Genomic DNA, 23,401 nt, shown 5'->3' on the forward strand with positions numbered 1-23,401 from the left:
ACTTTTTCAAATTTTCACACAAAATATAATAAACAATACAACTTTTTCAAATCCCAAAAAATAATAATATTAAAAATAATATTCTAACAATATTTTATTTAACTCATCTACAACCATCTCAACTCATCTTTGAATTCTAACAGTGATCTATTTAACACTTTATATATGGTCAATGAATATTAAATAATTTTATTGTATATATGGTCAATAGTAATCTCTTGGATGAAAATTGGATAATTAACTTATACAACTACTATATAAAATAATATTATATATATACATTTGGTTAGTCTCGGTCCAGTTCGGTCTAAAAAAATCACATTCTGAGACCAACTGTTAACGTCGTGTTTCGTACGCTTTTGAGTCAGGTTCCAGCAACTCAGGTCTTCAGAACTGAGACTGTGAAAATAGAGAATAAAGAAATTGGGAGAGGGTGGCATTGGGGCCTTGGAGTCTCCGATGTCAAAATTAGTAGAGTATTTTGAAAGTTTGTAAATCAAATGAGAGAGTTATTAGATGAAATAGTTAAAAATTTTTAATTAAATAATATTTATGTTTAAATAATATTTTAAAAAATAAGATTAGAATAGACGAAATGAGATAGAACGAGAAAAATCATGGTATCTTTCAAACAACCCACTTATTCAAGAAAGAATAATGATAGGCTTATTACTTATTACTTTCCCTTTATTATTTCATAGTGTATTTAAAATTTTTACTTTTTTTTTTATAATTTTCTTTTAAGTAATTTTTTACCATCCTTAATTGGAAAATTAAAAAAAATATAATTTTATTAATAATTATTTACTTAATTATTAAGTAAAAGAAAATAATAATAAATATATAAATAAATAAAAAGAGTAAAAAATAAGCGGTAGGTGGGAATAATCTATCGTTATCCTAGTGGGAATCGATATTCAAAACTGGTTGCTCGAGAAAAGTAAAAGACAACAGAAGCAGTTCAACACAGTGCCATAATTTTCATCTTCTGCGCTCTCTCTCTCTGTGAAAATGTCAGACGGCGCGTTGACTATTTTGGACGGGACCCACCTAAGAGCACTTGACCAGACCCTGCCGGACCACGGCCCCGCTTGGACCGGAGCTGAGGTGCTCGACCTCGCCGATTCCAGAGCCTCATCGGCTCTCTTCGGCGTCTCATTGCCTGAAGCTGTCAAGTCCTCCGCTCTCCAAAGCATTGACGTCAACGACGTCCTCTCCTTCCGCCACACCCAACTCAGCCGAGACCAAGCTTCCCGGAGTCTCGCAGATTACCTCAACGCCATTGCCGATCGACTAAAAGGTACATAGCTCTACTTATGCTGATAAAGAATTAACATTGATGGAGCTCAACCATTTTCCCGTGGATTAGTGTGATTATTTGTAGATCGAAGCTTTTCAAATGTACTTTTCTTTTGTGCTTGAATATGGAAGATATATGAGCAAACTTAGAGCGTCAATTTTTAGTTATTGTCTCTTTTTTCGGATAAAAAGGTGTCAAAACTTTCATTCATCAAAGACGCTCTGCCATTATAATTGCTTGAATGCATACAGGTTCTTCCTGTATAAGAACATCTTTGATCAGTTAATTGTCTTAAATTATTATAAAGCTTCACTATCAAAATTGATATAAGAGTCACCGTGTCATAGTTTTACCTATATTGGTAATGTGGCACCCGGTGGTCTTGTGGGAATTGAAGGATTTGCAATATATATACATATATATATCTATATATATATATAGAGAGAGAGAGAGAGAGAGTGTGTGTTCAGCATGATCCGTGGATCACCAACGATATAAAACGTTTCAATATAGTCTTTGATTGTGCTCGGTTCCTAAGAAAGTGTGAGAAGCTAAAGAAACTTAACATTGTTGAATATCAGACAATCAAATATAATACGATTTTTTTCCCTTTGGCTATGCTGGTTGCTGAGAAAATCTGGAGAAGGAAAAAGAGAGTATTTAAATGTTCAGATCTTAAAATCATATTCATCTATTGGTTATACCAACCAATATAGACTTGTACATTTAATGTGTTTAAGTTGTGTGTGTGTGATTTTGGTTGGAGCTTGGATTGCATTTACTTTGTTTGTGTATGTGTGTGTGCTTGTGTGCGTAATGATGTTTGAAGCTTCAATTATATCTAATTTGTGTGCGTGTGTGAATGTGTGTGGTTATGTTAGGAGCATGGATTTTGCTATGTTTGTTGGCTGAGGGATTATGAGAAAGGGAAAGAAAAATCAATGTTTCTGAAAACTAAACTGATGCTAGATGATTTTTTTGTGTGAAAATGTGGGTTTTTTAAAAGAGGGAAGATGAGAGATAACTTGACTTTTTAAATTTTGAGAGTCAAATTTATTAGTGCACATATAAAAATATGCATTTGTATTTGTGTTCCTCATTATGTTGATGAATTGAAAAAAAAATGTGTCCTTATGGGTGAAAATTCTGTTCAGATGATCCACTTGTTATATCAATATTGGATGGGAAAATTCTCCGGTTGTTTTTAGATGACGAGGATGATTTTGCGATGATATCGGAGAATTTGTTCACTGATTTAGATGCAGAAGATAAGGGGAAGATCAGCAAGGGTGAGATACAGAATGCTCTTGTCCTCATGGGAGTTGAAATGGGTGTTCCTCCTTTCTCAGGTTTGCTTTAGTATTGTCAGATTATTATTATGGTTTGTGGATATTATTGAATAAATAATTTTTTTTAAATGAGTATTTGTAATGAATTTAGCACTGGTAGATTGAATTTGGATTTTTCGAATTTTCAGTTGAATGTGGACTCTAGATATAAAGTCTTGATGATTCATTTGTGGATCTGAAACCATTATTTGGAAACAAATATAGACAAAGAAAGAGAAGAGATATAGAATGGGAGGAAAGAAATTTCGAGTCAAGGAAAAAAAACTATTAGGCCAATGAAATGCACTTCTAGGAAATATTCGTTGACTATATTGTTAAGTGCATTATCTCCTAAAGGTGACTCTATGTTCCATCAACCCTCCACATAATGTGTAACCCCCAAGCCCTAGATCCTAAGGTTGGGGCTAGATTTTAAACCTAAGCCCCCGGGACTGTGAAATTGTTTTAATATTGTTTTCACTTTATTCGCAGACTTATATGGCAATTTCCAAAGGGGAAAAATATAAGATTCTTGATAATTGAAGATTTCCTAAATAGAATAGGAATCCTTTTTTTACTAGGAAATCAAATTCTGGACTCACCGACACCAAGGGGTTATTTTTGCCCAACTAAGATTGATCCATGGGCTCATTATAAGAGCAAAACCCTAACAAAAGCTCCAGCACATGCTGCTGCTGTCTCTGGAGATCATAAAGACTCGTAATCTTGGTAAGAATCCAAGAGACAAAGTAGGAAAAGCACAAGCAATTGCTGCCACAGCCCATAAAATCCAAGAAACCTCCAAGATATAAGGCTACCACACCTCATGAGTCAACCTTGGAGTACTAAACCGAGAAGAAGTATCCTATTGAGCCCTAAGCTGCCACCACACTCAAGAAAACCCTAGGACTCTAAGGGCATGTTTGGGTAATGAGATGAGATGAGAAGTCTGTGAATGGTAGTGAAATGGTTTGTGAATAGTATTGAAATGGTTTGAGTTAAGATGTTTTATTAGGTTTTGAGAAAGGAGAGAGAAAAAGTTGAATAAAAATAATTTTGTTTTATAAGTAAAAGTTGAATAAAAATATTATAAAGTTAAAATATTATTTGAATATATATTTTTAATATTATTTTTGTTTTGAAATTTGAAAAAGTTGTATTATTTTTTGTGTTTTGTATGAAAGTTTGGGAAAGATGTAATGATTAGATAAAAAAGTTGAAGATTTGAAATTGAAAAATGTTGTGTTTGAGTGATGTTTGGGAAGGAAATTATGAAAAGTTTTGAGATCCCATCTCATCTAAGTGTCCAAACATGGCCTAGAACTCTTGCAAGATCCTTATAGAGCACAAGCTGTCAGAGGTATAGTTCAGCCAGGAAATCTGCTTATGCCACCCCTTAGAGTCCCAAGAAAACCCTAGCGGCTGCTGCCACCCAAGATTCCTAAACCCCAACAATCAATAAAACACAGGTTGTATAAATACACCAATCTGTGCCACTCTCTAATTCATTAAGCCCTAGAATTTTCAGGCAATTATTTCCCCCACTCTGCAACAGTGCCGCCAACCATAGAGCAAAGAAAAACCTAGTCTTTCCCCACGCTACTTTTTTTGATAAGTAAGAATCTTAATTGAATAGAATGAAACTAGGCAATGCCCAAGTACACAGGAAGTATACAAAGTGAGACACCTAATTACATTCTAGTGAGTTGGAAAGAAGATAAAAACTCGTGAACATTCCCACCCTTCAGTACAATAGCAGAAAATCACTGTAAAAGAAAGAATACAAATGAATTTCAGATTTCCCCCACTGCACGTTCCTTGTTGTTAAAACACCTATCATTTCTTTCTGACCATAAACACCACATTAAGCACAAAGGTATCATCCGCCACATTGCTGCCAGTTGAGAGCTATTGTGACGCCTATTCCAGCATGTTAGTAGATCCATCACACTCTTAGGCATTACCCAACTCAGCCCGGCTCTACTAAGGATGCCAGCCCATAACTCCTCAACCACCTTACAATGTAAAAGCAAATGACTTTCCCCACACTACTTAGTGCCATATGCCCAAAAAAGTCCCTTCTTGTGTGGTTGTGATACCCGATATTAAATTATGAGTATAGGTGGTGTATGAGATCCTACATTGTTTGGGAGGAAGGAGTTATTGCACTCTATAATGATTCCAATAGGGCTCTAATTGTACCATTGACTAGCCTTTTGGACTATGGCCTAGATGTGCCTTGGGCCTTCTATGGGGCGTTATAAATGGTATCAAAGTCTATCCCAACCAGAAGTGTAGGACTTGAGCTGTGTCACCTATGATTAAATGGCTTGACGAGAATGTTGAGAATTTAAGGGGGGAGATTGTGATACCCCATACTATATGGTGAGTGTAGGTGGTGTATGGATCCCACAATTGCTTGAAATGAAGAAGTTCTTACCCTTTATAATAATTCCAATGGGGCTTCAATTGTTCCATTGACCAAATATGCCTTGGCCCTTCCTTAGGGGCATTACAAATGATATCAAACCATATCCCAACCAAAAGTGTGGGACTTGAGCTATGCCTATGATGGATTGGCCCAACGAGGTGCTTGGAAATTTAAGGGGGATCTTGTAGTCACTATCAAAAGTGAAGAGCTACCTAATTTGTCTCCATCTTAGTGTCATGCCGTGTATGACTTTGGGAGTTTGTCAATCTCATAACATGTAGCATGCTTTTGATCATATATAGGCTTTAAAACCAGAGGGAAATTTTGGTTTTAGGGTTCTTTAGGTTCTCTGGCAGCAACCCTTGTCGGTCCTTGGTTTGAATTTAGCAAGCTTTCATAACTTGCACGATAGAGTAGATGGTCTCTTGGGTGTAAGGGCAGATAATGGATTTTTGATTTAATGAAAACACGTGCAATGGTATCTGCTATGAGTGAATGTTTTGAGGGCTTAAACATGTGAAGAAAATCATGGAATTTGTCAAAAATTTATGCTCTTAAGCTTTGATATTGCCTACATGATGGCAGTTTTATGATGAGTAAAATCTGACTTTAATCACGACTTCTATCATTAGGCTTCACTAAATGTTTTGTATGCATATATATGCACGTCTACTGTACATGAAATCCGTAGGATAGAGGGACTATTTTGACAGTTTTTAAAAATTGTTTTTAAAAATTTGGTGATATTTGACATGGTTTCAAAGGGACATGAAATCAAGGGTTTTGGGTATGATATTTTGGTATCAAGATCTTTGTTTTCTGGTTTCCTTCATGCTGTAAATCTGGACAGCATTGTAGGATTGTGATTTGAGTTGAGTTGAGTTTCGTGATAAAGTGTTTATATTGCACCATGGTCAGAATTTCACAATATCATGCAAAGCCGGTCAGACTCATGCATCTAGGGTTTTGGGTTCAATGAGAGTATATATTATTTCGCTTGTATATTTCCGATGTTTCAGCTCGTATACTTCCGGAGTACTTGGGCTAAGCCTATTTGCTTGCTTTAATAAAATCTCCTATTGCTTATAAACACAAAAAGAGAGTATCTATTATTTCGCAATCTTGAATTCTTGATGTAGTAAAAGCATTTTTAATGATGTGTGATCAGGATGTTTGTTCAAGTTTAAGTCACATAGAGGAGTCAAGGAAACATTGGATAACTTCCGCACTAGGATTTCTGCCTGATCAGTTTGCTTGAAGTGGTTGTTATTCTGGTCTGTTCTAGCATTTGTACAGCCCATGATTGGCCAGATTGATGAGTACATTCGATAATAAGGAATGGTAGACAATGAGAATCATGATTTGCAAGGTTTCTTGACTTTCTTGAATTTCTTGAGGATGGAAACATGGAAAAAGGTTGGAAGTGTGGGACGGCACTCCAGGATCTATTTTCTGGTGTATAGCAGTGAGGGTGTTGTCACCAACCATGGCTGCTGAGGTAGAGACTGAGAGCTATGGGGAGAGACCGTCGCTAAGGAGAGAAGGAGGCTTGAGAGAAGAAGTGTTTGACATGTCTAGTAAACAAAGGGACATGGCAGTTTCTCAGCCTTTGGATCACTTTAGTTGGGGCCTAGATGGGATACTATGTTGGAAGCATCAGAGAAGAACACGTGGCAGGGAATATTTTTATTAGTTTTATCTTTAGTTTGTTATTACTTTTGAGTTTTTTTACGTCTATTGGCCAGGAGGCCGTAATGTTAGGAATTCTGTTATTCTGCTTGTCATTGTAGACCTTATAGAGGACGGAGGGAAATGTAAGAGAGCAGCCAATCAATGAATACACATTTCTATTTCTTCCTCTTCATTTTTCTTTTTCCTCACACATTTTCTAGAGGTTCTCACCCTCAAAGTGAGAATATCCTTGCAAAGTTATCTTAAGAAGTATCAGGAGTGTTACAAAGTTGGCATCAAAGATGCTGATCTCTGCTGAGCTTGAGGATGGCTGAAGGAACATGTCTTAACCAGCTGCAAGATGGGTTGAACGCCCTAAAGAAAACCACAGACTCATAGTTCAAAAATCTAGAGATTGAGATATTGGCTTGAAGTGACAATCAGACTCTGTGGTGAACCAGCTGGCAGTGTCGACATTAGAGCTGCAAAAGAAGTATCAAAACCATTGTTAGGGAGAATCATCATCAGGGGTAACATGCATTCTGAAGATATAGGTTGTCAGTCTGGGGAGGTGCAGACCAAAATAGTTCGAGTTGATTTTCCAACCTTCCTTGGAGAGCATCCCACCACTTGGCTGTACATGGTGAATCACTTTTTTGCTTTTCATAACACTTTACCTCAACATAGGCTTAGGCTTGTTTCCTTTCACATGGAGGGCAAGGCTCCCATGTGGTTTCAAAACATGGAAGAAATGGGGCTAGTAACTGATTGGGTGGTCTTTGTTGGTATTATTTGGACTAAGCGCATATGATGACCCCTTGGAATAATTGACTAGATTGAGTCAAACAGGGTTTGTAGAATAATATAAGGCCAATTTTGAGTACCTTTCAAATAGATTGAGGTATCTAAAGCCAACAAACTGAGTTGCTTCATGAGTGGGCTAAAGGATGAGATTCGCCTACCCATTAGGATGTTAAATCCTACTAATTGGGTTGCCGCCTATAGCCTTGCTATGATACAAGAATAAATGTAGCCCTCACTAGAAGGTATCATAGGAGCTCCTTGTTGCATTCTAATGAACCCAGAATCTTAAAATATCCACATGTCCCTGTTGTGGAATCCAACAAGGGCTCACTTAAGACCAACATGCCAATTCACAGGATCAACCAAAATTAGAAGAAGGATAGGAGGGAGAGGGCATTGTGTTACTATTGTGACTCTAAGTGGGACCCAAGTCACAAGTGCCAAAACCCTAGGTTATACATTTTAGAAGAAGTTTTGGAAGATAGTGAGGTGGAAGAGAAAAAGGGGTAGATAATTGGTGACAAGGAGACCAATAGTGAATCTCTAGATTTCATTTCCATTACTTAAAATCCAGAGATCTCACTACACGCCATCATAGGTTCACACAACCTTCGGACTATGCGATTAAAAGGAAAGGTTGGATCTCAGTGGTTCATTATCTTGATTGACACAGGCAGCACGCACAATTTTTTTTTGGATAAGTAGGGGGTAGCTACCCATCAGTCGGATAAAAGGGTCAAGGTCGGAGTGGTCAGTGGGGAGCAACTACCCAGTGAAGGGGAAAGTATGGGTCTTAGGTTCCGCATTCGGTGGCTAAGGGGCTTGCGCTCCATTCTTTGGAACTTTGAAAAACTAACCATGCAATTTCACTTACAAGACTCAACCTGTGGAACTTAAAGGGTTGGCTTCATCCCACTTGATTGGGGAAGGCTCATTAAACAAATTTCACAAGCTCGAGACAAAGGGAGTAGTCTTGCAGCTAATTGAAGAACCTAAGTTAGACACATATGCAGATGTGTTTGTGGAACCTAAGGGACTACCCCTCCCCTCCCCTGCGTTAGGTGCCATGATCATTCAATTAAGTTATTGCCAAATATGTCAGTAACGCCCTACCGTTACCCTTATTTTCATATGGATGAGATTGAAAGAATAGTGAAGAAACTCCTAGCTTTTGGGGTCATTCAGTCAAGCCAGAGTCCCTATTCATCACCTGCTTTGTTGGTTAGAAAGGCAGATAGGACCTGGCGCCTTTGTGTAGACTATCGTGCCCTTAATCAAGTCACCAGTAAGGACAAATTTCCAACACCCTTTTTGAAGGAGGTTATGGATGAATTGCATGGGTCAGCAGTGTTTTCCAAACTTGGCCTCAGGTTTGGTTACCACCAAATACGTGCGAGGCCCGATGATGTCCTCAAGACAATATTTAGAACTCATGAGTGACACTATGAGTTCTTAGTTATGCATGCCCTTTGGGCTAACTGATGCTCCCTCAACCTTCCAAAGTCTCATGAATGGGGTATTTAAGCCATTCCTCAAAAAGTTTATTTTAGTGTTTTTTATGACATTTTAGTGTACAACAAAAGCGAAGAGGAGCATGTGAGACACTTACAAATGGCTTTGGAAACTCTTAGACAGTATTAGCTCTTTTCCAAACTCTCCAAATGCAAGTTTGGCTGTAGTGAGATAACATATTTAGGGCACTTGATTTCTGCCCAAGGAGTTGGAGCAGATCTAGAGAAGTTCCAAGCAATGATACAATGGCACCTACCTAACTCAATTAAGGGGTTGAGAGGGTTCTTGGGCTTAGTAGGCTATTATAGGAGATTTATCCGTGGATATGGTGGTATTGCGGCACCCCTCACTAGCATGCTTAAGAAGAATAATTTCGATTGCACAAAAGAGGCTAAAATGGCCTTCGAGATTTTTTTTTTTGTAAGTAAGAAAAATTTATTAATCCACATAATTAGGCAAAGTCCAAGAACACGGGAAGTATATAATAGAAAAACCTAATTACAAGCTAAGTGTTGTGAAAAATAGCATAAAAGTCATTAAAGCTAGTCCCACTCAGTACAATAACTGAAGCCCAAAGTAACAACATGTGGAAGAAAAAATCTCTAAACCCTCCCATCAAACGTTCCCTATTATCAAAATAGCGACCATTCACAAAAGATTGACCAAGCAAGAAGGGGTGCCACTTATGAACCGTAGACACCAAGGCAAATCGTTCATTTTCATAAGTAGAGAGCTATAGTGATCTTCCTTTCAACATTTGACTAAAAAATGTAATTGGCCTCCCTTTTTGCATCAAGACTATCCTTGCAGCCCCTCCTAAGGCATCACACTCGATGGTAAATGGTTGTTTGAAGTCAGGTAGGGCTAAAATTGGCTGTTGGGTGACTGCTTCCTTCAATTTCTCGAGGCCCAACAACCAGTGTTAGCCTTAATTCAACCATTTACCATCAAGTGATGCCTCAGGAGGAGCCGTAGGGGCAATCTTGATGCAAAAGGGAAGCCAATTACATTTTTTAGTCAAATGTCGAAAGGAAGATTATTACAGCTCTCTACTTACGAAAAGGAGAGCTGAGTTTGCGGTTTATAAGCCCTACTGGCTAGTCTTTTGTGATTAAAACTGCCCAAGAAAGCTTGAAATACTTGTTGGACCAGAAGATTGGTACTCCCAAGCAACTTAAATGGATATCCATGTTACTTGGGTACGACTTTGTGGTGGAATACAAGAAGGGGAAGGAAAATCTGATGATGATGAAGTGTCCTTGTGCTGAATTTCTTTTCCCTCGGTGGACTGGATTGAGGAATTTAAAACGGCTTATGATAAGAACAGCCGAGTGCAGGAACTCCTGGCCAACTAACAGAAAATTCTCTGCCTTCCCTCCATACCTCTCGAGATGGCGTACTCGTTTACAAGAAGTGACTCTATATCCCTCTAGATGAGACCTTTAAAACTAAGCTTTTAGAGTTATTACATAGTAGCCCTTTGGGAGGACACTCAAGGTATGATAAAACCATGTATAGAGGAAGGAGGGACTTCTTTTGGCCAGATCTTAAGGCGGACGTTAAAAGGTTTATCCGGGGATGCGATGTATGTCAGAGTGTGAATGCAGAAAACACCTTTCTAGGAGGCTTGCTCCAACCCCTGCCTATCCCCTCTCAACCATGGTCCTATATTACCATGTTCCCTGTTCGCATGGACACAATAGCCTCTGGGTGGTTGTAGACCGACTTACAAAATATAGTCACTTCACCCCCGTATCCCACCCATTCATAGCCAAAACTATAGTGAAGTTATTCCTCAAACATATCTTTAAACTACATGGCCTTTCCATCTTTTAGTTTCAAACTGTGGCTATACTTTTACGAGTAGGTTTTGGCAGGAATTCTTTAAACTACAGGGAGTACAAATGGCTTTTAGTGCTGCCTATCATCCTCAATCTAATGGACAGTTAGAGGCAGTCAACAAGAGTTTAGAGAAGTACCTTAGGTGCTTTGCAGAGATTGACCGGCTGGTCTCAGTGGGTTCCCTTGGTTGATTGGTGGTAGAACACCCACCAGCAATGCTTACACAAAACTGACCCCATTCAAGGCCTTATATGGATATTTATCCCCTCCCTTCTCACCTATATTCCTGGAACATCCAAAGTAGAATCAGTGTAAGAAATCCTTCAATCAAGAGATTTGGATTCTACGAATTTTGACGCACAACCTCCACAGAGCACAAGAAGGGATGAAGAGGTACGCAGATCTAAAGAGGAAGGAACAAGAGTATAATGTTGGTGGCTGGGTCTACTTACGGCTCCAGCCATATTGGCAGCTGTTGGTTGCACATCAGAGGAACCTAAAGCTTGCTCCTCGGTATTACGGCCCCGTTCAAGTCTTACAGCACATAGGGGCAGTAGCCTATTGCCCTAAATATACCTCCATCTGCTCAAATCCATGCCACATTTCATGTCTCCCTGCTGAAGAAAAAAATGGGAGAAAGGATCTCACCTTTACCTTCATTGCCACCTATAGACGCCAATGGAATTCTCAAATCAGAACCTGAAGAGGTTTTAGCATGCCGCATGACCAAGCACCAGAACCGACCATTGGTAGAGCTGCCAGTCCAGTGGTGGAGACAATAGCCGGACGATGCCACCTAGGAGCCCTACACGCGGTTGAGAGACCGACGCTAAGGATAGGAGGTTGAGAGAAGAAGCAGTCTGGGTCTAAGAAGCAGTTGACGTGTCTAGTAAACAAAGGGACGTGGCAGTTTCTCAGCCTTTGGATCACTTTAGTTGGGGCCTAGTTGGGATCCTGTGTGGGAAGCATCAGAGAAGAACACATGGCAGGAAATACTTTTATTAGTTTTATCTCTAGTTTGTTATTACTTTTGAGTTGTTTTATGTCCCTGGAGGCCGTAGTGTTAGGAATTCTGTTATTCTGCTTGTCGTTGTAGATCTTATAGAAGACAGAGGGAAATGTAACAGAGCAGCCAATCAGTGAATACACATTTCTATTTCTTCCTCTTCAGTTTTCTTCTTCCTCACACCTTTTCTGGAGGATCTCACCCTCCAAGTGGGAATATCCATACAAATTTATCTTAAGTATCAGGAGTGTAGGGAAAAGCTTGGGTTCTCTCTGGTTTGAGGCTGGTGACAGTAGCTGATCTGTAGGGTTAATGCTCCTGAAATTTTCTTAGGGTTTGATGAGGAGAAAGGGGCAGCAGCATGTTATTTATTAGGGCAGATGGTGCAGAGTCTGTTGAGATTTAGAGTCTCAAATGGCAACGACTGGTAGATTTCTTGAGTTTCATTAGGATTAGGATCTGCAGGCAGCCAAGTTTCCTAGGATTAGGAATCCTAATGTATCGACAGCAAGGTTAATGGTGTTTTCAACTTGGGGTATTGAGGCATGAATGGGTCAGCAATGATGTGGACCGAGGTGGTTGAAAACCTAAGGAGTCTCAAGGCAATAGAGTAGCAACAGAATGCAAGAGGGCTTGAGCATACCTGATTCTTGAAGGTTTCTAGGAGACTTTCTTGTGTCTTGGATAAGTGAGTGTGTTTTAGGTTTCTAGGGTTGGGCAGCTTCTTTTCTTGGAGGTTCTTGGATGTTTCTTGGCTGCAACCTAGGTTTCCCACCAAGATTGTGTCATGGGTTGTAGTGATAGCTCGAGGCATAGAAGATGGCGAGAGCTGGGTTGAAAGGGTGCATAGCAGTTCAGGAAACCAGAAGGGAAAGAGGGCATTAAAGTAGTTGATGGGCTGAAACGCAGTTGTTTGGGATATGTGAAGAGGAATTGTGTTTTACTTGTGCGGCGCCGTTTAGTTAAGTTGCACGGTGTCATTTTGTGTCTGTAATTGAATGAATCAATTGTTGTAAATAGATATGATGACAATTTAGTCTTTTGTTGGTTGTAACATGATGCCGTTTAATAAAGATAGTATAAAAGGAGAAATAAAGGAGAAGAAAGGCACGGAAGTTCTCTCTTCTCTTCTTCTTCCTTAATTCTGGAGATTGACTATCTCGAACAGAGTCATTACATAGTGGGTCCATTACAGATTGGGAATTCCTGAGTCGACAGTAGGCGTGATTTTTTGGGTCTATCTTTCAGTTGAAGCATTCCTAGGGCTTGGGACTCCTATGTGGAGGCTGATAGTGTTTTAGGAAGTTTTTGAACTGTCTACTACTACTCAGTCTCGGCTGAACAGCTTAGAGCCTTGGGTTAGTGTAGGATTAGGATTCCTAGCAGCATGGGATCACGGCCAGGTTTATTACTTGGGGTTTTATGGGCTTAAAAACATTCTTTTGCACCATCTCAGAATTCCCTTGCCGGCTGCCCATATTCCAGATTGGGCCAGGTATTAGCCAATAACATTCGATCACTTAGCAAGAATTATGGGCCCGTGAGCCTCAACTCCAAAACTCCAGCCCTAACCCTAAGATCTAGGGATTGGGTGTGATACCATGTCCACCAATATGACCCCCACCGCATAAACTACCACAGGCGCAACTATTAGAGCTAAAGTAGAAGATCCTAAGGAGACAACAGTGGTGTTTTGTCTCAAGACAGATTCAATAATCGTAGCAGCTGTAAGTTAGAAGCAATTATATATTTCTCCCGATGAAGCTTCTCTTCATCCAAGTCAATAGTAAAGGATGATGCTGTAGTAGATGATCCCACAAATTTTAAAGATTACTCTAGTACTCAGACAAATGGACCCCATGAAATGCGTTCTCTGCTAGAATGGCATTAGCTTGGGTGATGCCGAGGAGGGTAGTTGATCTCCTAGCAAATTATGGAGGCTTATGTGGTAATCAGCAAATTGCAGTAATATGGAAGATGGTCCCATTTGTCTTTGGTGGTGCCTTTGGAGGTGTCTTTGAAGGGAGAGGAGTGAGAAGCTTTGATGATTGCAAGTGGTCAATGGATGATCTTAGAGATTTAATTTTTAACACTTCACTCCATTGGTTGATTTTAATGGATTTCAATGGTGTGAATGTTCATGACTTGTATTTCTAATTAATCATGCCTAGCTGTTGCTCTTGTATATGTCCAATATAGTTGGGCTATGTGTATTTCTCATTGATAAAATTTTTATTTACTGATAAAAAAAAAAAAAACAAAAAGCTCAGACAATGTCTCCCAGACTGCGTAGTGGTGGAGATTTTCTCTTATATCTCATATACCCAAGAAAAACTACTCTAATGAGAAGTGATGTAGCAATATATTACCAAATCTTTTTAGAAAAATCACAACATTCAACTGTGGTGCCCATGTGAGGTTCCATATTATGCCACAGCCACCCCATAACAATAGATTCCTCACTCATCCAATGCACATAAGAGTCATCTTTCATGACTGGTGGATTATCCATCAAATTTTCAATCTTCATTTTCCATGTATGAAGATTTTCATAGCATATACCCAAGCTGGATAATTCAGATCATTTATTTTTTTTGAGTTGATTGATATCTGCATATCATCATCATTGAATGGTGAAGATTTACCTCGACCATACTGAAGACAATCAAGCAAAGCTGAACAACAACCAAATTCAACCAACCAATAGTGGATGAACAATATTGATGCATGCAGACCACAAAAAAACGCCACAAACCATTCAAAGATCCCATCATATGACTTGAAACAATCTGGAAAAATCACCATAACAACCAATAAGGCTCTGGTGACTCAAACCATGTTATTGCTGGAGTTCAATATGATGTCAACCATGATGTCAGCATACAGATGCTGGCATTAGAACGCCTTAGTCAAGAGCTGATGACCTTCAGATTCTGATGCTTTTACTAGTGAGTGGATCGGTTGCTCTCTTACCAAGTGAAGTTGTAAAAGTTGAGTTGTATAGTTGAGTTGTAAAGTTGAAAAGAGTGATAAAGAAGTAGAGAAAACAAAGAGAATGTGATGAAAAATTTCTTTTATATTGACTGTCTGCATAACAGGACAAGTTTAACTATAAAATAATTTTAATAATAGCTAACAACTCTAGCAGATGATAGTGTGCTCGTACTTGATTATATGGCACATCTATAGCTAGCATACTTTTTTCACGTAAATTTTCTGTTTAGCCCCAAGTCTATGTTTTGCATATTTTCTGTCATGACCTCTAACGATTAGTATCTTGACTAAGGTGTCTAGGTCAAGCCTGGACAGCTTATCACTCTTCTCTTCCCCCCCAATTTAGATTATTGCATACCCTCAAAACACTAGTCCATGAGAAAAACTATTTTGTGGGTACATCCTCTATAATCGACATAATTCTATTCTTTATTGGGGAAATCAGTTCCCATCTTCTGGACCAAAGGAAGCTCTTTCTGTGACACCACACAATTTAATGGGCCATATAATTTATTCATCTAATTGTATTTGGTTAATTTCTTATTTTTAGTCGTAAGCCCACATCCAGAGGTATAATCCTAGATTCAATAGGTGGGATCTCATATTGAAGGACTCAAATTAGTTGAACTTGCCATGGGATACCACTATCTTTGTGCTCGGGATCTCATGTGTAGAGTTTGACAGTAGTACCTAGCCCACATTCAGAGACTCACGATGAACTTGCTAATCTAGTCTGTACTCTTGAGTTTTATTAATTATTAGTTCCATAAATGATAATGTTCTCAAATCATAACCCACGAGGTGCAATTGAACAGCGTTTCCTCTGCTAAATGATATCTTGCGGAAACACGAGCCAGAGGGAGAAGAAGAATTGGGCCAAGCACAATTTGCACAATCACTCCAGCCAGTTCTTCAAGAACTCGCTGAGGCCTTGGCTGAAAAGCATGTTGTTTGCATCCGGAACATCAGGATCATCAATGGTTCTAAGCTGAAAAAGGTAGTCCATTCTCGCAATACTTCATTTTAGATATCTTTTCAATAATTATTGTTAATTATCTTTGCCGTTAGTTTCCTTTCGTCTTCTATTTTATTTTTATTTTTGTTTTTTAGCTACGAAATTTGTTACCTCATGTATTTATTCGATAACCTGTAATGAGAAGTCTGCTTCTTTTACTGGGAAATTGGGGTCTAACTTCCTTTGGTATAATTTGAATTTAAGAAACAATGTGGGTTTTGTTTCTGTTTAGAAAACATGAAACTGTATTTTGAATGAGGAAATTAACTTACAATAGAGAAAAAGGGAATGATATCGGCCACTCTAGAATAACACAAGAAAGGTTACGTGAGGCTTTAGAATTATTTCCAATGAATCAGATATTTGTGAAAATCTTTAAGAGATTTTGATCATATTATACAGGACAAAATTGGCTTCTGTCCAGCATTAGACTGTTTAACAGTATTCTGAATGCTGGATCACCATAGCACAGCTTGGAAGTGCTCTGCAACTAATTGAAAATCTAATAATATAAAGTTTTAGAAATATAAGATGGATAAGCTTAAACTTAATAGGCACAAGTTAATCTGAATTCGGTAACACTAAGCATGATCTTAAAATCAACCTTTTCGCATTGGTGATAGGATGAAGTAATTGGAACTTATTCTGACATTGGCCACCAGTTTGGCCATACCTTCTGACCTAGCATTTGCTGTCCTAATACTTTATTGGATCAATGGCTGAATTGGATTTCAAAATTTCACTTAATTGTAACGCATGTGTTTGGCTTTTTCCAACAAGTCTGGAATTTAGCGATTATTGGCATTAGCCTTTGCAAGAAATATTACATGGTAATAGATACATTTTTCTGTTGGATTAATTTTGATAATGCTAAATAACATTGTAGATTTTGGATGATGAGGAGGAATTGAACAATGTCGTGAGGAAGATAGTGGCCGAAAAGCAGAGTGGAAAGGATAGTGTAGGGAGTTTTGAATTAATCAGGGGCTTCCTTGAGAGAAATGGGAAAGCATTGGGCTTGCCGCCATTAGAAGCTGATGAAGCAGTGGTGCTTCTTTACAATGCAGTGTTTGCTGATGTTAAGGATGGAAAAAGTGATGTGGACATAGAGAACGATAAATTTGGAAAACTCGTGAAGGAGGTTCTTGAGAAATTTGCCGAGCAACTTGAAGCTAATCCTGTCTATCATGCTCTTGATGGTTGAGTTCTGAGGCAGAGACTGTCATCAGCCCTGATATCTATCATGTTGGCAGAGCTTGTTGCTGTCTAGGCAGCATTGCCTAACACACATTATCCACCTCCTTACAATGCAGCCATCTATCAATAAGAGTACATCTGCAACATCACTTCTCTACTGGTGGTGTTGGGTTGATAAATCATGTTTCAATATGAGATATTTTTCCTCTTTTTTTTTTGGTGGGGGGGCTAAAATATGTGAGTAACTACAACTATATTGCCCTGTGTGGGAAAAAAAAAACATAAACGAAGTTTTTCATATACAGATTACAGAGGAAAAAAAAGGGCTTTCGATACAATTTGCTGTCAAGGCTTTGAAACAGTGGAGATACTTTTTCGGATTGATCTCTTTTACCGGGGGAAAATAACTTTATTGCTTGCATCAGCTACTATTTATTTTCATACTTCACACTTATAGTTTTTTTATAGGGTGTGGGAGTGTTTTTTTATAGGATATTGGGTGTTTTTCATATGGTGTGAGGTGGTGAATAGTGGTTGATGAAATTTTTTTTTTTTAGAAACTCACCGGTTTCTATATATTTTTTTTGAATTCTAATTTTTAAAGGGTGATTATATTTTCCATTTTCCACAAACGTTCTAATTTGGCAGTTTGTACCGATTGTTAGAACCTGACTTTTAAAGATCGATGAAACACAAGGCAAATGGTACAATCCAGTATTAATCGAATGTGTAAATTGTCACATTTCGATAACTTAAGAACAAATATGTAGCAAATTCAAAAGTGAGAAGGCAACTTCTCCTCCATCAGAAATATGTAGCAAATTTGGAACAAGCCAATTTCTTCCTAAAATTATTTTCTTCAGTACTCTTTTGGTGAAGTTTATGTGATTTCTTTCTTTTTAAAACGATTAAAGGGAAATAGTACATGTATACCAATGGACTTTTTATAAGAGAAAATCTATTTAAAAACTTTATTTTTAACACACCTAGAACACTGCTGATGTAGAAGCTTTTCACATCAACAATACTAAAAAATGATTGGCGTTTTTATTTTTTTAAAGTTATAATAGGTCTCACTTTAAATAATGTACTAACACACTGACTTCTGTATAGCAAAACTTTTTTTATAAACTCAGCGTAAGAAAAGTTGTGTACACGCGTGAGGAGCAAGAATAACTAAATTTATTAAAAATATAATATGTCTAACCAAGTTTATTTAACTTAAAGTATTATACAATAAATTAAATAATTGATCAGGACAAGAAACCCACCAAACTCCGCTGTTAGGGTGACCGATACGCATCCCAATGTGATCGATAAGTGTATTTGTTTTTTTTAAAGTATTTGTGTGTTTTTTTTAATATTTAAAGAAAAACACAACTTAACAAAAAGTATAAAGTAACCAAAAAAAAAAAAAAGCACATATGGGTCACGCTGGGGGCATGGATATCGGGCTACTTGGCTTCACCCAACTCTTATATCTTCTACGTTTTTACGAGGTTAGTTAAGCATCCACGTGCAAGACATGATTCTCTGTTATCTTACATATTAATAATTTCAAATAAAAAATAAAGATTCCAATCCAATATGACAAAGTAAAAATATTAAATTGAGAAATATAGAGTTTAATCTAAATATGTCAAATCCACAAACAGTGAAATAATTTTACGCCCTTGGTACTCTCCGACTGCTTGTCTGACAAACACTTTGCTTTTTCATGATGCTTGCCGAAGTCGCAAACTTTATGCTCCTTCACATTGCTCGTCTAGGGGTGAGCAACTTTGCTCTAACTAATGCTCACCTAGGAGCGAACACTTTTGCATTCCACGGTACTCACCCCGCAAGCAAGCTTTGATGCGCTCATCATGCTCATCTGGAGACGAGCACTTTATCCCTCCCTGGTGTTCGAGGGCAAGCAGTTTTGATCTTGTGGTGGTTGCCCCAACAGAGCACTTTGGATCTCTCTAGGACTCGTCCTATGGATGAACATTTTGTTTTTCCATGCTACTCGCCAAGGTGGGGGGAGCGTCATGTTCCTTAACACTACTTACCTTGGGGCGAACACTTTGTTTTTCCACGAAACTTGTCGAAATTGGGAGTTTCAGGAGAGCAACATGAGGAGCAATAGTGCTCTCCATCTCGGCTAGCATCGTGGAAAGAAAAGTGCTCGCCCCTTCAGCGGGCAAAAGTGCTTAAGGCTGTACAATATTGTCTATTTTTCCTTATATATAAAGTACAAGCACCAAAGATAGGAAAGTGCAAGTACCAGGGAGATGCTGTGTCACTTGGGCAAGCCCAACTAATAATTTAGGATTAAAGTGGCGAGCAACCAGCATGGCGACCATTGTGCCCGCTCATCATGAAAATCAACAAAACCCTTCCCAAGCAACAAGGTAGCCTCACAGGCGAGCAATGAAACTCTTCTCGAACAACGAGTGTAGTGAGATCAGCATAGCGAGCACCAAGACTAACACCTAAGCAACCAACATGTGAACACTTAGATCGGTCGTGCTCTAAAGCTAGCCCATTGCTGCCCTCCGACAATTGGAACAAAAGCAAAAATAAAAGAACAAGGGGTGAGCATCGTGCCCACTCTGATAACAACAACGAGCAACCTACTCGCTAACAACCTCCCCGAGCTCTCTCCCTGGAAAGCTCGCCCCGAAGCCCACCTACTCACAATGGGTTAATAGGACGGAAAAAGGTCCTAGCATGAAAAATGCATTAAGGGCGAAAAAATAAAAATAGCATGAGGGACCAAATTAGAAGTTAGTCACATTGAGAACAATGATAAATGAAGAAATAAGCTTTGAGTCTATGCAGGAATGATATTGAAAAAATACCTTATTTGAAATTAGTGAGGTAAAAGAAAAGACATTGTTTGGCATCACTGATTAGAGAAAAAGAAGTCCTTCCTAGGTAATCGGGAGGAGGTTTTGTAGAGATTGCTTTGCTGAGTAATCCAGAACCAGAGTTTATATTTCTCCCTGGTGATTGTGATGTGGTCTAGTAGAGATCAAGTAAGCTCAATAATCTTGAGCAAGGGGGGATTTTCTTCATCTCTGTAATCGTGAACAGTGTGTTGATCGGACTAGTCTAGCTCAGTAATCCCAGGCAAGGGCTTAGTTTGATTCCTCCTTGGTAATCGTAATGTGGCTTGCTCTATAATCCCGAGCGAGGGTGGACTTTCTTTTGCACTGTAAACATGAGCCTTGTGTTAACCGGACATGCCTTGGTCAGTAATCCCAAGCTAGGCTAATCCCTCCAAGACCCTACTCGGGATCACAAAGCAGGAAGAAATTATGCTCTTGCTCAAGACTGTGAGAGGTTGTCTTCACAAGACCCTGCTCACAATCACAAAGTAGGAAGAAATGATGTCCTTGCTTGGGTAACATAAAACCCTTACATGGGAGCACTGAGCAATGCCAATGTCTAGCTCGCCATTACTAAGTAGGGAGAAACGATGCCCTTACTCGGTATCATTGAGCAAGACCAATCTCTATAAGAACTTGCTCGGGATCACCGAGTAGATCCCGAGCAGGAAGCAAATATGCTCTTTCTCGTGATCACCGAGCCAGGTCATCTTCACAAGACCTTTCTCGTGATCACCGAGCAGGAGGAAAATATGCACTAGCTAGAAATTATCGAGTAAGGTCGTCTTCACAAGACCCCACTTGAGATAACCAAGTAGAATGAATGTATGCTGCTCAAGATAACATAACCACTTGATCAGGAGCACCGAGCAACGCCAATGTCTAGCTCACCATTACCGAGCAGGGAGAAACGATGCCCTTGCTCGCGATCACGGAGCAAGACCGATCTCTATAAGAACTTGCTCGAGATCACCACGCAAGAATGAAATATGCTCTTACTCAAAATTACTAAGCACGGCTGATCTCACAATTATTGAGGAGGAAAAAACTAAGCTCTTGGTGAGTTCAATACCAATAACTCGGGAGCTCATAATATAGCAAGGACCTTGCTATATATATATATATATATATATATTTATCATTGATATATATATATATCAAAAGTAAATTTATATTAATAACTTAATATTAATATTATGTTTAAGATTAAAAGTTTATGTTATATTAATTTTATATTACAAAATTAAAATTTATATGTTATATAAAATGTTATATTAAAAATTAAAAAATTAATTTTATGTTATAAGATTAATAGACTTGACAAATAAGATTAGGGAAAGTCCAAAAGATAAAAGCTGCGAAAAACGTGGAGAGCAATTTGTAGCAATTTACATTACCTGCTTTCGAGGTTGGCCTAGGGCGAGCCCATGGCGGGGCCCTCTACCCTTCCTTCATCGGAAGGGCCTGTTGGAGGAGATGGAGGGGCTCTATCATATGTTCGATTGTTTCGAAGGTGGTGACACCTTCAGCATTCAAGGTCCCTATGAGATACCCTGTGGATGTGGACGGGGAGCCTGGTTTCGTTTTTATGGAACCAGAGATGTCGAAGGCTGCAGAGGATTTTCGTTATGCTATTGTTCTGAAGTTTGTGCATATGAGGCCTACGATTGATGATATACGATTGGCAATTATTAAGTCATGGGGTTTACTGGAGATTCTGACAGTGAGCGTGATGGATGACTATCACGTTTTGGTGAAGATGCAGACTGAAAGGGATTTCGTGCATGGTTGGGCACAAGAGGGTTAGTTGATTGCTGGATCGATTTTTCGATTATTTCGATGGACAAAGGATTTTGATTTGCGGAAAGAATCAACGCTAGCACCCCAGTGGATTTTTCTGCCAGGCTTGCCTCTTCATATGGGTCGAGCGGATTTCCTACAAATTCTAGCAACAAGGTTTGGACGATTTTTGGGGATTGATAATGCTACTCTGCATAGAACCAGAGCTTCGGGGGCTTAATGTGTGTGGAAATAGATTTGACAGATGAACCGGTTCAGAGTTTTCCTATTGTAATGGCTAACAAAAAAATTTGGCAGGAGGTTCGGTATGAAAGACCTGGATTCTATTGCAACAAGTGCTGCCCTCAGGGTCACACGTCAGTTGTATGTCGAGCTAGTGAAGAGGTTGTGCGTAAGGGACATGATGTGGCAAAAGGGGTGGGGAAAAAATATGGCAAGAGATTCCTAAACAGAAGAGTTCGCAGGCGGTCCCAGGAGATGGGTTGAAGGAAGTCCAGAAGGAAAATGGGGTTGTAGTGGAAGCAGTGAATGGGAAAGAGGTAGCAGTTTCTAGGGAGGAAACAGAGACAATTTCAAGAGGAGAGCCAGTGAATATTGAGATGAAAATGGTGGAGGAGCCATGTGAGGAAGAGGAGGTGGTCGAGCAACCTTCAATCCAAATGTTGCGGGTGGTTGAGGCTGCTCGGGGGGATGGTTCTGATATGGACTTGATTCTAGTTGATGCTTATAAATCGCCGTGTAGTGGGGATTGTGGTCAAGCTGAGATGATCTCTGCGGTGCTTGATATGGAGTGTCACCTACAGCCGGTTACAGTAGAAGAGCCACCAGAGTAGTATGGTACTGATGTGGAAGAGGAAGAAAATGTTCCTGACTTGGCCAAACATAAAGGATATGATTCTGATACTGTTTCGCAACAGGGTGAAGGTATCAAAAAAAAAAAAAATATTGTGCTTTGCAATCTCAGCGGGTGTCTACCCGTCTCAATAAACTTAATCTATGACAGAGTCCATCATTGCATGGAATATAAGGGGGTTGGGCAGTTCTCAGCGTGTGCTGCGTAGTTTGGTTTGGAAAAATAATGGATCTATTGTTGCTCTTTTTGAGCCTTTTGCGATATTAGATAAACTTCAGCGTTTAGTTAGTTCGTTGGGTTTTGATGGTTTTTATTCAAACGAGGGTCCAGGGGGAAAAATCTGGATTTTGTGGAGAGCTCCATATGATTTTGAGGTTGTTAGTGTGTCAACGCAGATGGTTATGGGGTGGTTTGTGTTAGATGGGACACGGATGTTGGTTTCTTTCGTTTATGCTAAATGTACTCAGCTGGATCGAAGAGAGTTATGGGAGCATCTGATTGGCTGTAGGGCTGCTGGCGCTCCATGGATTGTTATGTTATGGGGGATTTTAACATTATACGCGAGGACCGGGAACGTGTGGGGGGTTGTCCCCGAGCTGCTCAAGCTATGGATGATTTTAACTTGTGTATTGATCACTGTGGTCTAGTGGAGCTGAATTATCATGGAAATCCTCTTTCATGGTGTAATGGGCAGGAGGGGGTTGCATGAAAGTGGGTGAGGCTTGACCGCGTTCTTATGATTGTGGCCTTCTCGGACCGTTTTAACTTGGCGCAT

General features: G+C 39.2%; 1 protein-coding gene across 1 annotated transcript; it reads left to right on the forward strand.

Moving 5' to 3' along the window:
• Positions 1-897: 897 nt before the first annotated feature.
• On the forward strand, positions 898-17,600 carry LOC108995816. Its single transcript, XM_018971445.2, has 4 exons — positions 898-1,300; positions 2,455-2,649; positions 15,704-15,885; positions 16,790-17,600. The coding sequence occupies exons 1-4, from the start codon at positions 1,012-1,014 to the stop codon at positions 17,105-17,107; spliced, it is 984 nt and encodes a 327-aa protein (XP_018826990.1). The 5' UTR covers positions 898-1,011; the 3' UTR covers positions 17,108-17,600.
• The last annotated feature ends 5,801 nt before the right edge of the window (positions 17,601-23,401 follow it).

Source organism: Juglans regia, chromosome 11, assembly GCF_001411555.2.
Source record: "Juglans regia cultivar Chandler chromosome 11, Walnut 2.0, whole genome shotgun sequence".
Lineage (NCBI taxonomy): Eukaryota > Viridiplantae > Streptophyta > Magnoliopsida > Fagales > Juglandaceae > Juglans > Juglans regia.

What these genes read in the sequence shown, in the direction of transcription:
- LOC108995816 (XM_018971445.2), top strand. Translation starts at nt 1,012, where the DNA reads ATGTCAGACGGCGCGTTGACTATTTTGGACGGGACCCACCTAAGAGCA. An exon ending in GGGTGTTCCTCCTTTCTCAG is followed by an intron (nt 2,650 to 15,703) that starts GTTTGCTTTAGT and finishes GCAATTGAACAG; the next exon opens with CGTTTCCTCTGCTAAATGAT. An exon ending in ATGGTTCTAAGCTGAAAAAG is followed by an intron (nt 15,886 to 16,789) that starts GTAGTCCATTCT and finishes ATAACATTGTAG; the next exon opens with ATTTTGGATGATGAGGAGGA.